General features: G+C 44.3%; 1 protein-coding gene across 5 annotated transcripts in view; it reads left to right on the forward strand.

The window, feature by feature from the left end:
* Positions 1-425: 425 nt before the first annotated feature.
* Positions 426-12,170, forward strand: part of LOC137519052 (neural-cadherin-like) — a 150,746-nt gene continuing 139,001 nt past the window's right edge. For all 5 annotated transcript variants that reach the window (XM_068237673.1, XM_068237674.1, XM_068237675.1 and 2 more), the window contains exon 1: positions 426-1,137. In XM_068237673.1, the coding sequence (XP_068093774.1) occupies positions 480-1,137 (658 nt within the window). In that variant the 5' untranslated portion in view covers positions 426-479. The remainder of the gene's footprint in view (positions 1,138-12,170) is intronic.

The raw sequence follows: 12,170 nt of genomic DNA on the forward strand, positions 1-12,170 counted from the left end.
TGATGGACCTATGTCTTTTTTTTCAACCCAGCTTTATTTTTGTTTGGTTACACCATGATCTGAAGGAATGAGAAAGTTCCCAGAAATGATCTCTGTTGCTTAGCAAGGCAGTGGAACTTTCCCAGGGAATGAGAGGCAGACTGTAAGTAATGCAGATCCATGGATGCGGCTGGTGGCCCCTTCTCTCATGCCAGCAGTAATATTAGAGAGAGTGATAATGGATGAGAATAAATAACTGGCACCACCGGGGGACAAGGGATGCCATTGAATGTGGGATAAGACAGTCTGGCTCCAGCACACCTTGTCAGGGGGAGTGCTGCTGCTACACGGAGGGGAGGGTCCTAGTCCCATGTGCAGCCCGGGGTGGGGGGTGAGTGAGACTGGGGGTGGTGAGTATCAGAGCTCTCCAGCAGCTGCAGCCACAGGTCTCACTGCAAACTTTCCCTGCAGGATTCCTCCAGGATCAGCGCTCGGGCACCATGTGCAGCCCGCACCCGGGTACTTGTGCTGCTGCCTGCTCCATGCTGCTTGCCGTGCTCTGCCAGGCTGCGTGCCCATCCGCAGCGCTGCCACAGGAGCTGCCCAGACAGGGTTTAGGGGGCATCATCCTTTCTCCTCCTGCCCCTGACAGGACGTTGGCTGGTGCTGATGAGAGTGCAGAGATGGGCACAACTCTGCAGGGCATCACTTCTTCACTACAGCCTGCTGAGAGATCCCATACACCTGCCAGGACTATAGCATCAGAGGCAGATACTGTCCCTTTTATACCACCTGCCAGGCGCCTGGTATCATTGCCACCCGCAGTTTATTCTACCATCTCTAAAGCACAATCAAAGACTGTACCAGCCAGGCTTACACGTGCCTATCCTGGCACCCCACCTCGACCCAGGTCTGCCCGATCCCCCCAGCCCCAAGCCATATCCTCTTCCTACACTGTGAGGGTACCTGCAGGGGGCGCCCTGGGGGAGACCATCTTCACCGTGCCCGACAGGAGGTATGGGGGTAAATGGTTTGAGATCAGCTGGCCGTCTGACCCCCCGGTGAGGATAGAGAGCGGGTCCGGACGGCTCTATCTGACCCAGAAGCTTCAAGGAGGACAGACGGAAATTCAAGTAAAAGTTCACAACTTGGAGCAAGGTGAGGAGGACCTGTCACTGTCATATGATCCGATGTATGTCTGCAGAATGCAACACGTCACGTGTAGGATGTTCCATCAGGCTGGGGGCATGAATGAGCTGTTTTATCTGGAGCATGGTGATATCCTGTCTTTCTAAACTTAAAAAAAAAATAAAAAAAAATCTCAGGATTTTTACACACATCCAATTTTGATTGGCCAATTTTACCTTTTCCATGTAGTATAAGGGTGTAGGTAAGTGCTCATACTACATGGGAGTGCTAACATTGGCCAATCAAATGTGTGTATGCACCTTATTTAGGCATTTGAGCGCAGATTTTACAAGATGATTGTCCAATCTTTGTTATGACATCCCATTATCACACCTTGACAACGCTATGCAACGGCTGATCCGCTCCGCTCCACAGGAAGTACAGATTGGTTCGTTGATGGTGAAATAATTTAAATGTATTATGGCATGTTATTTACAAATGCATTTATCTGATCTCTCAGGCAATTCTTCACTGAAAATTGTACACATAGGGCCTGATTCACAAAGCGGTGCAAAGTGTTTGCACGCGAGTGAAAACCCCTTTATCACGCCTAAACTCAGTTTAGGCATGATAAGAAGAAACTCGCGCGAATTTTCCGCTGCGCAGGCGCGCGGGCAGCACCCGGCGCTTCGCACGAAGCTCCCATTAAGCCCTATGGGACTTTGCGCGCGCACGTACGCGCGTACGCGCGGTAGCTTCGTGCGAGTTAGAGCACAAAGCGGTGATAACTTTGCTAGTGCAAAGGTTATCACGCCTAAAGTCTTTTAGGCGTGATAACTGAGTTATCACCGCTTTGTGAATCAGGCCCATAGTGTGCACCTTTAACCCTGGTATAAACATCCAATTTTGATTGGCCAACAATTGGTCAATTTTATCTCTTCCATGTAGTTTAAAGGAAGCCTAAAGTAAAAAAAAAATTGCCCATTTACTTACATGGGGCTTCTTCCAGACCCCTAATGTTTTGCTGATCCCTTGCCGTTATCACGCACTCCATTGCTCTTCTAGTGTCCCCCTCTGATGCTGGATGCGTGGCCCCGTGCCACGCGCGTACTCTAACATGCTCCCACGACCGGCAGTGCTCTGCGCTTGCACAGTAACCAGATGTTGCTATTGCGCATGCGCAGAACGCTTCCGGCTGCAGTAGGGACATAGAGGATGCACGCAGGGCTGTGCATGCGCAGTGGCCGGCTATCTCGTCAGTCGGCCACATTACGGAGGGGAGCAGTAGAGGAACAGCTGAGTGAGAGACGGCGGTGAGGGACCAGGAAGACTTCAGGGGGTTGGAAGAAGCCCCAGGTAAGTAAATGGAGATTTTTTTTTACACTTATAGATTTGCAGCAGATTCGACCATCAGATAGATTTCTGTCAGATGCCTGTCAAGTCCAATCTGACAGGAATCTATCTGGTATGTACCACACACTAGGAACCGATTTCCAAAAGATTTCCGAATGAAATCTCTTGAAAATCTATTAAAAATCAATCTAGATGCATTATTGCACCATTAGATCCAATGCAACTTTATGGGCCATCGATCTGCTGCCAGCAGCAGATCAACCTAGATTTTCCATCCTGTCAGATAGATCAAATTGATCAAAATCGATCGAAATTGGCCGCAAATCGATTGCATGGGGAATTTGATCGATTTCTGATGAATCAATTCTTTAGAATCGATCGATTGATCAATGGCTGAAATCGACCAGTGTATGGGCCCCTTTAGGTTCACTCTAAACCGGACCTGAACTTCGAACTTCCCCTCTGCTCTAAAAGATACACAACAGCATAATAACCTTTAAGTAAAAACATTTCTTTGTTTAATCCTGCAATAAATATGCAGTGTGTCTACTTCCTGCTTTCATGGAAGCAGACATATTAACATCCTGTGTTTATAAATTAACTGCTCTGCTGTGGCAGAGGAGATCAAATCACAGCTGTGATTAGTCACAGATGAGAGAGAATTAGATAGGCTAAACTCTCTAAATACATACAGGGTGCATTTCTCTGTTTTCCTTCTGTAGTGTGCAAGAGTTCAGGTCCACTTTAAAGAGCTTATCTACACAATCTTCTCATAGTGTTCAGAATCTTGGCCCTCATGCTACATGGAGATGGTAAAATTGGTCAGTCATTGACAAATCTAGATTGTATGTGTGTATCAGGTTTTAGAGTGCTTATACACATTCATTTGTGATTGGCCAAGGATTTAACTATTTTCATGTATTGTGAGGGACAACAGATTTTGGATACTACTAACATACTATGCTGATAAGCTCTTATACTACATGGAAGTGTTGAAATTGGTCAATGAATGGCCAATCAAAATTTGATGTTCGAATGCACCCTAAATTCATGTTTTATTAGGCAATCTCTTAAAATATAAATCTCTCTCATCAACCCTCACACGGTATAGTTGTTGGTAGGATTGTACAATCAGGTTGTAATATGTGTGGTGCACCGTTGACCAGTAACTTGTACAATATTGTTAATTGTTTATGGTTATTGTGTTTCTGTTTGCTTTGGCTTTGACTGATCAGGAAGCCTATCTCCACAGATTTAGAACTATTCTTGCAGGTATTATGTAGTTTTATGCCTAGTTTTGTTTGTCTTGTACCCGGTCAGCTCTTGGCACACGTATGCGGTGCCCGTGCTGTGGCCAGCTAGTGACAGCCCCAGTTCTAGTGATAATGTATTGACTGCAGATCTGCCCTGAGGGAGCCTCTGTCCATGAGCAACACTGATGAAGGTTATTTGATTTGTGCAACCATTTACAAAGCAGATACACTCAGAGAGGGAACTTAGTGGAACACGTCAGTTCCAATACATGACTATAGTTATACTGTATTCCAATACATGACTATAGTTATACTGTATTCCAATACATGACTATAGTTATACTGTATTCCAATACATGACTATAGTTGTACTTTATTCCAATACATGACTATAGTTATACTGTATCCCAATACATGACTATAGTTATACTGTATTCCAATACATGACTATAGTTGTACTTTATTCCAATACATGACTATAGTTGTACTGTATTCCAATACATGACTATATAGTTGTACTGTATTCCAATACATGACTATAGTTGTACTGTATTCCAATACATGACTATAGTTATATTGTATTCCACTACATGACTATAGTTATACTGTATTCCAATACATGACTATAGTTATACTGTATTCCAATACACGACTATAGTTATACTGTATTCCAATACACGACTATAGTTATACTGTATTCCAGTACATGACTATAGTTATACTGTATTCCAATATATGACTGTAGTTATACTGTATTCCAATACATGACTATAGTTATATTGTATTCCACTACATGACTATAGTTATACTGTATTCCAATACACGACTATAGTTATACTGTATTCCAATACACGACTATAGTTATACTGTATTCCAGTACATGACTATAGTTATACTGTATTCCAGTACATGACTATAGTTATACTGTATTCCAATATATGACTGTAGTTATACTGTATTCCAATACATGACTATAGTTGTACTGTATTCCAATACATGACTATAGTTGTACTGTATTCCAATACATGACTATAGTTGTACTGTATTCCAATACATGACTATAGTTATACTGTATTCCAATACATGACTATAGTTATACTGTATTCCAGTACATGACTATAGTTATACTGTATTCCAATACATGACTATAGTTATACTGTATTCCACTACATGACTATAGTTATACTGTATTCCAATATATGACTGTAGTTATACTGTATTCCAGTACATGACTAGTTACTGTATACTGTATTCTAATACATGACTATAGTTATGTTGTAGTCCAATATACGACTATACGGATCCATCTGAAAATGGCGCCTGAGAATAATGGCGCACGGTGTTGCCGCTAATCCGTTTGCCGCTTATCGCTATTTAATGTTAACCACTTGATGACCCACCTATACTGTATACCAATACATGACTATAGTTGTACTGTATTCCAATACATGACTATAGTTGTACTGTATTCCAATACATGACTATAGTTGTACTGTATTCCAATACATGACTATAGTTGTACTGTATTCCAATACATGACTATAGTTGTACTGTATTCCAATACATGACTATAGTTATACTGTATTCCAATACATGACTATAGTTATACTGTATTCCAGTACATGACTATAGTTATACTGTATTCCAGTACATGACTATAGTTATACTGTATTCCAATACATGACTATAGTTATATTGTATTCCACTACATGACTATAGTTATACTGTATTCCAATACATGATGACTATAGTTATACTGTATTCCAATACAAGACTATGGTTATACTGTATTCTAATACATGACTATAGTTATACTGTATTCCAATATCCGACTATAGTTATACTGTATTCCAGTACATGACTAGTTACTGTATACTGTATTCTAATACATGACTATAGTTATGTTGTAGTCCAATATACGACTATACGGATCCATCTGAAAATGGCGCCTGAGAATAATGGCGCACGGTGTTGCCGCTAATCCGTTTGCCGCTTATCGCTATTTAATGTTAACCACTTGATGACCCACCCTTTACCCCCCCTTAAGGACCAGCGTGGTTTTTAGTGATCTGTGCTGGGTGGGCTCTACAGCCCCCAGCACAGATCAGAGGGCACGCAGAGAGATCAGATTGCCCCCCTTTTTTCCCCCCTATGGGGATGATGTGCAGGGGGGGGTCTGATCTCTTCTGCCTGCGTGTGGCTGGCGGGGGGGGGCACCTCAAAGCCCCCCTCCGCGGCGAAATTGGCCGGGGATCGCCGATCTGCCTTACGGCGCTGCTGCGCAGCAGCGCCGTACAAATGTAAACAAAGCGGATTATTTCCGCTTGTGTTTACATTTAGCCTGCGAGCCGCCATCGGCGGCCCGCAGGCTATTCACGGAGCCCCCCGCCGTGATTTGACAGGAAGCAGCCGCTCGCGCGAGCGGCTGCTTCCTGATTAATCAGCCTGCAGCTGGCGACGCAGTACTGCGTCGCTGGTCCTGCAGCTGCCACTTTGCCGACGCACGGTATAAGCGTGCGGTCGGCAAGTGGTTAAAGCCTTATTGTTATTTAACGTTAAAGCCTTATTGTTATTCAGCATTAAAGCCTTATTGTTATTTAACGTTAAAGCCTTATTGTTATTCAGCATTAAAGAGACTCTGTAACAAATTGTTTATCTTTATTTCTTCTATGCTATAAGTTCCTATGCCTTTTCTAATGTGGTCTGGCTTACTGCAGCTTTTCCTAATTGCACAGTAGCTGTGTTATCTCTGTTATATGATCTAATCTTCTCTCTATAGTCGGCACAGTCAGGCTGAGGCAGTCAGACTGGAATGTGCAGGGCTGCTTGTGATTAGCTAGAAGCTGTACACACCCCCTGCAGGCTCTGTGTGACTAACACACTCTGCTTAGCTGAGCCTATTAGAAGCTGGTTAGTTTGTTTGTAAACACTGCCTAAAACTGGCAATTACAAGCCAGGTTTGCAGCAGAGAATGGCAGAAACAGCACAGAGGGGACCAGGAGCACATAATGAATAGAATGGTATGCTTTTTATTGTAAGAATTTCAGAGTACAGATTCTCTTTAAAGCCTTATTGTTACTTAGCTTTAACACACAGAACCCTCTCTGTACCTATCCCTAACTCCTAAACCCCCCTGGTGGTGCCTAACCCTAAGACCCCCCCTAGTGGTGCCTAACCCTAAGACCTCCCCCTAGTGGTGCCTAACCCTAAGACCCCCCTGGTGGTGCCTAACCCTAAGACCCCCTGGTGGTGCCTAACCCTAAGACCCCCCTAGTGGTGCCTAACCCTAAGACCCCCCCCCTAGTGGTGCCTAACCCTAAGACCCACCTGGTGGTGCCTAACCCTGAGACACCCCTGGTGGTGCTTAACCCTAAGACCCCCCCAGGTGGTGCCTAACCCTAAGACCCCCCTGGTGGTGCATAACCCTAAGACCCCCTTGGTGGTGCCTAACCCTTAGACCCCCCCCTGGTGGTGCCTAACCCTAAGACCCCCCCCTGGTGGTGCCTAACCCTAAGACCCCCCTGATGGTGCCTAACCCTAAGACACCCCCAGGTGGTGCCTAACCCTAAGACCCCCCTGGTGGTGCCTAACCCTAAGACCCCCTTGGTGGTGCATAACCCTTAGACCCCCCCTGGTGGTGCCTAACCCTAAGACCCCCCCCCCCAGTGGTGCCTAACCCTAACCTTGACAGTGTTACATTAAATCCATTCACCGTTTTGCAGTAAAATAACGTCTGCAGTTTGGCTTATGTAGGGCGCTATTGATAAATAACGTTACTGTGCACAATAACGGCTGCTGTTTGGCATATGAACGGCACTATTGATAAATAACGTTAGTGTGTGCCGTTTTTCTTCTTTTTTTCCCTGTGAGCCATTATTATGCAGCACTAACGATAAATAGCGATAAGCGTATCTTTTTAATGCGGCGCCATTTTTATGCATAGGTGCTGTGCGCCATTATTCACTGATCCGCGACTATACATATGTACAACTCACATTGCATGGTTTTCAGTGCCATCACCATTGGGGGTGAGGGGCCACTGCCTTGGTAGAGGCTTATCCTGGAGCGCTGCTTGGGCCTGTCCACTCCCCTGTATGTCAGTTTTCCCCCGGAATGACCCACCTGCCTATGTGTACAGCCTTTGCAATTGGCCCAGACTGTTAAGCCTATCACTGCCTAATTGTACTACCTCCATGATGTATGAGGATCAACAGATATTGAATAATATGAGCAAAAGATGAAGTAAATCCTAATTTTACATGGATGTGATAAAATCGGTCAGTGATTGGCCAATCATAATTGAAAGTGTGTACCAGGAATCAATTAAAATGACCGATAAGGAGGTCATATAGCGTCATCGATCTCTGCCAGATTTGATCATTATGATCGAATTGTCCAGATATTGATGCCACAAATTGAGTATTGTATGAGCACCTTCACTCATTGACCATTTGTAATTATGAAGCCACATTTTTAAATCGGGATTTGTAGCTGCAGAAGCCTTAAAGGGGAACAATCAGATACTCTCTACCTACACTAGTCAGTGCTATACAGTATAATCTCGTTATAGTAAACTCTGGTGTAGTAAACATTTGGGTATAGTAAACTACCTCTCCAGGTCCGGGCCAAGTCGCATATGGGAGTAACCCCTAGTATAGTAAACCCTGATATAACAGAACTTCTGTTATAGTAAACCTGTTTTTTGGCCTCTTCTGTAGTCTATATCCGGCTATAGTGGAAAGTGGGCACATGCGTCATACGTCAGTCGGAGACCCATGAGCTGTGGTTAGTGGATGGGCAGGCAGCCACTTGTAACCTGTTTGCTATCTACACTCTACTCTGGGCCTGCCTGGATTACCACAAAAGCACCAGCCGGTGAGACCTATGCTTCCTGTATAAGCTGCTGCCTGATAACTGAGGGAACAGCCTTTCATCTGTGACTTGCTTGTGCACGGCTACAATGCTACAGTATCTTCCAGACTGCACAGAAATGTGGGCAGAGAAGCACACTATCAGTACTGTATCTGCATTAACTGGTGAGACCTATGCTTCCTGTGTAAGCTGCTGCCTGATTACTGAGGAAATTGCCTGTCATCTGTGACTTGCTTGTGCATGGCTGCAATACTACAGTATCATCCAGGTTACACAGAAATGTGGGCAGAGGAGCACACTATCAGTACTGTGTCTGCATTAACTGGTGAGACATATGCTTCGTGTGCAAGCATATTACATGCAAATCCCTGCATATTGAGCACTGTGCATTTTATTCTAGCTTAGACACTGTCTGTACTCGCTTCCTGAAGCAATGCCATGAAAAATAACTCCTAATTATTGACTGAATTAAGATACAGTACTATGTTATACTTTATGCTTCAATATGACATTTCTGATGTAGTAAACAAGTTTTCCCGGTTCCTTGGAGTTCACCATAAAGGGATTCTGCTGTATTTCGATCTGTCCTTGGATGGGGTTGGAATTGGATTCAGGTTCACTGATCTCTGAGGGCCGATGGCTAATGGATAGGATGGATAGGTTGAGACCTGCAAATGATGTGGATATTCCACAGGCCCGCAGTTTTTATGTACAATGGCTGGCAAAGCTCAGTTACAGGCGGCCACATCTTGTAGGAATCACCGGCTACAAAGTGGAGGCAGAACATCAAAGTTGTGGCTTGTAATGAGATGCGCCCTGTGCTCAGGACTGCTCTGTGTCTGATCAGTGATAATGAGAGCAGGTGATAAACACAGGCACAGGAAACCAGAAAGATAATACCAGTTCAGAGAACACCGATCATTTGCTACAATTCTGATAGCATGGAAGCAATTTACTTCTGCCCGCCGTAAATGCGCCATTATGTCTTTCTGCTTCCAGACAGAGGAGAGATGCAGGACGTTAGATCTGTGGAAGAGACATGGTGCACTCTTTAAAAAGCACCATGCTTTCAAAAGCACTTAGGCCTGGTGCACACCAAAAAACGCTAGCAGATCCGCAAAATGCTAGCAGATTTTGAAACGCTTTTTCTTATTTTTATGTAGCGTTTCAGCTAGCATTTTGCGGTTTTGGGAAGCGTTTTTGGTGTATTAGATTTCATGTATTGTTACAGTAAAGCTGCTACTGAACAGCTACTGTAACAAAAAACGCCTGGCAAACCGCTCTGAAGTGCCGTTTTTCAGAGCGGTTTGCGTTTTTCCTATACTTAACATTGAGGCAGAAACGCATCCGCAATCCAAAATCTGCAGCAGCCCGGGAGTATGCGTTTCTGCAAAACGCCTCCCGCTCTGGTGTGCACCAGCCCATTGAAATACATTACCCAAGCGGATCCGCACCCGCAAGCGGATCGCAAACCGCAGCCGAAACGCTCTGGTGTGCACTAGGCCTCAGTGAATGGCAGTAGGATTTGGGGGATACTAGACAGAGTGACATGCATGCAGTATCACAAAGCCACAAACTACATTTCCTCAGGCCAAAAGGGGTTGAGAGGCGCCCAATGGCAGATAAAACTGAGATAAAAACCACTAAATATAGACAAACAGAGGTGGCTTACCTCAATAATGACAAGTTCATAATAATATGACATTTTGCTAGCATTTTGCCGCGATTCTCAAACGATCACGGTACAGTGCTTTTACAAGCTCTGATCGCAGTCATCGGGAATCACGTAAATGTACAGTGAGTTTACCGCGCTAATTGTGGTAAAATCACCCGGTAGTGCTTAGTGTTGCGCATTTTAATTGTGAATGGGTCCTTAATAAGCACTGGCTTATTAAAATTCACATTTATATGAACTAGTGGTTATTTAGGTAAACCACCGCTTTTTGTCTATTTTTAGTGGTTTTTAACTCCGTTTTATCTACCAGTTGGCACCTCTTAAAGGGGCACTACATGAGAAAAACTGTAAAATTTAAAATATGTGCAAACATATACAAATGAGAAGTACATTTTTTTTCCAGAGTAAAATGAGCCATAAATTACTTGTCTCCTATGTTGCTGTCACTTACAGTAGGTAGTAGAAATATGACAGAAGTGACAGATTTTGGACTAGTCCATCTCTTTATACGGGATTCTCAGAGATATATTTATTTTCAAAAGCACTTAGTGAATGGCAGTTGCTCTGTCCAACTGCCAAAAAACTGCGTAGTAAGCAGGGAAGCTGGCCAGCATCATTGTTTAGATCCTTTTTAGGGAATATCTTTATAAAGAATAAAATCCTTGCTGAGAATCCCCTATGAAGAGATGGACTACTCCAAAACCTGTCACTTCTGTCAGATTTCTACTGCCTACTGTAAGTGACAGCAACATAGGAGAAAAGTAATTTATGCCTCATTTTACTCTGGAAAAAAACAGACTTCTTATTTGTTTATGTTTGCACATATTTTAACCACTTGAGTACCAGCACCCTCTGCCCCCTTAAGGACCAGAGGGTGCTGGTACAGTAAACTGCCGCTTCACGACGAATCGCCGCTGAAATCCACCGCTCCCGCCGGTCACGCAGGCTGCTCTCTCTGCCGTCGCTATGACAGCAGAGCGCTGTGCTCCGGTCAGGAGCCGCTTTCATTGACTCCTGACCCTGTCACTCCATGTAAGCCAATGAAAACGGCTCCTGCCCGGCTCACAGTGCTCTGCTGTCACAGAGGCGGCAGGGCAGCTGATTGCGGCGGAGACAGAGAGGACAGCGCGGCGGGGACGGGACGGGGCGTGCGGTGAATGGGACGTAGAGTTTAAGTCCGGTCAGAACCGCAGCGCCCCCTGCCCGACGTAGATTTCAACTATGCTGGTCCGCAGGTAGTTAAATTTTACAAATTTTTGCCATAGTGCCCCTTTAACCCCTTTGTGCTTGTGAAGGAGGATCAAGGAAGCCTCGAGGGCATAGTGGTAAGTATCTAACTTTTTTTCTTTTGTGGCTTCAGGGTTGCTTTTACCACTTCGCACCTAGACTTGTTTTCCCATTATGGACTAGAGCAGTTTTGACATTTTATCCATGCCGCGCCCTTTGCCCTCAAATCAGCAACACTTCTCTTATGTCGTGCTACAGAATGGCGATAAGAGCAATAACATGCTGCCCTGTTGATAATGGTTGGCTTGTACACCTTATTCAGGAGGAGTCATTGATTTTGTTTAAATCTCCAACCCTTTATTTACAGTAATACTGTATAGTCTCAGTTTGTAGGGAGCCTCCACCATGCTTCACTGTTGTCTGCAGACACACATCTAGATAGAATCCACCAGTCCATTGAATGATAGTTGAGATTTTCAGTTTGGAGCATTTGCCATTTTCCGCACACCAGTCCTTGTGGATTTGAGTGTAGTGGAGGCTTGGCTTCAACCTTTTAGTTGCTACTCTTTCATGAAGATTACATCGCATAACACTTTTCCAGACTGTAAATGCGACTACTAGGGTCTCAGTGGGTTTTTGGCCTTTTATTTTGTGACAAGGGGCAATGCCGGATTTATACTTTT

The sequence above is a fragment of the Hyperolius riggenbachi genome, chromosome 5 (genome assembly GCF_040937935.1).
Source record: "Hyperolius riggenbachi isolate aHypRig1 chromosome 5, aHypRig1.pri, whole genome shotgun sequence".
NCBI classification, from domain to species: Eukaryota; Metazoa; Chordata; class Amphibia; order Anura; family Hyperoliidae; genus Hyperolius; species Hyperolius riggenbachi.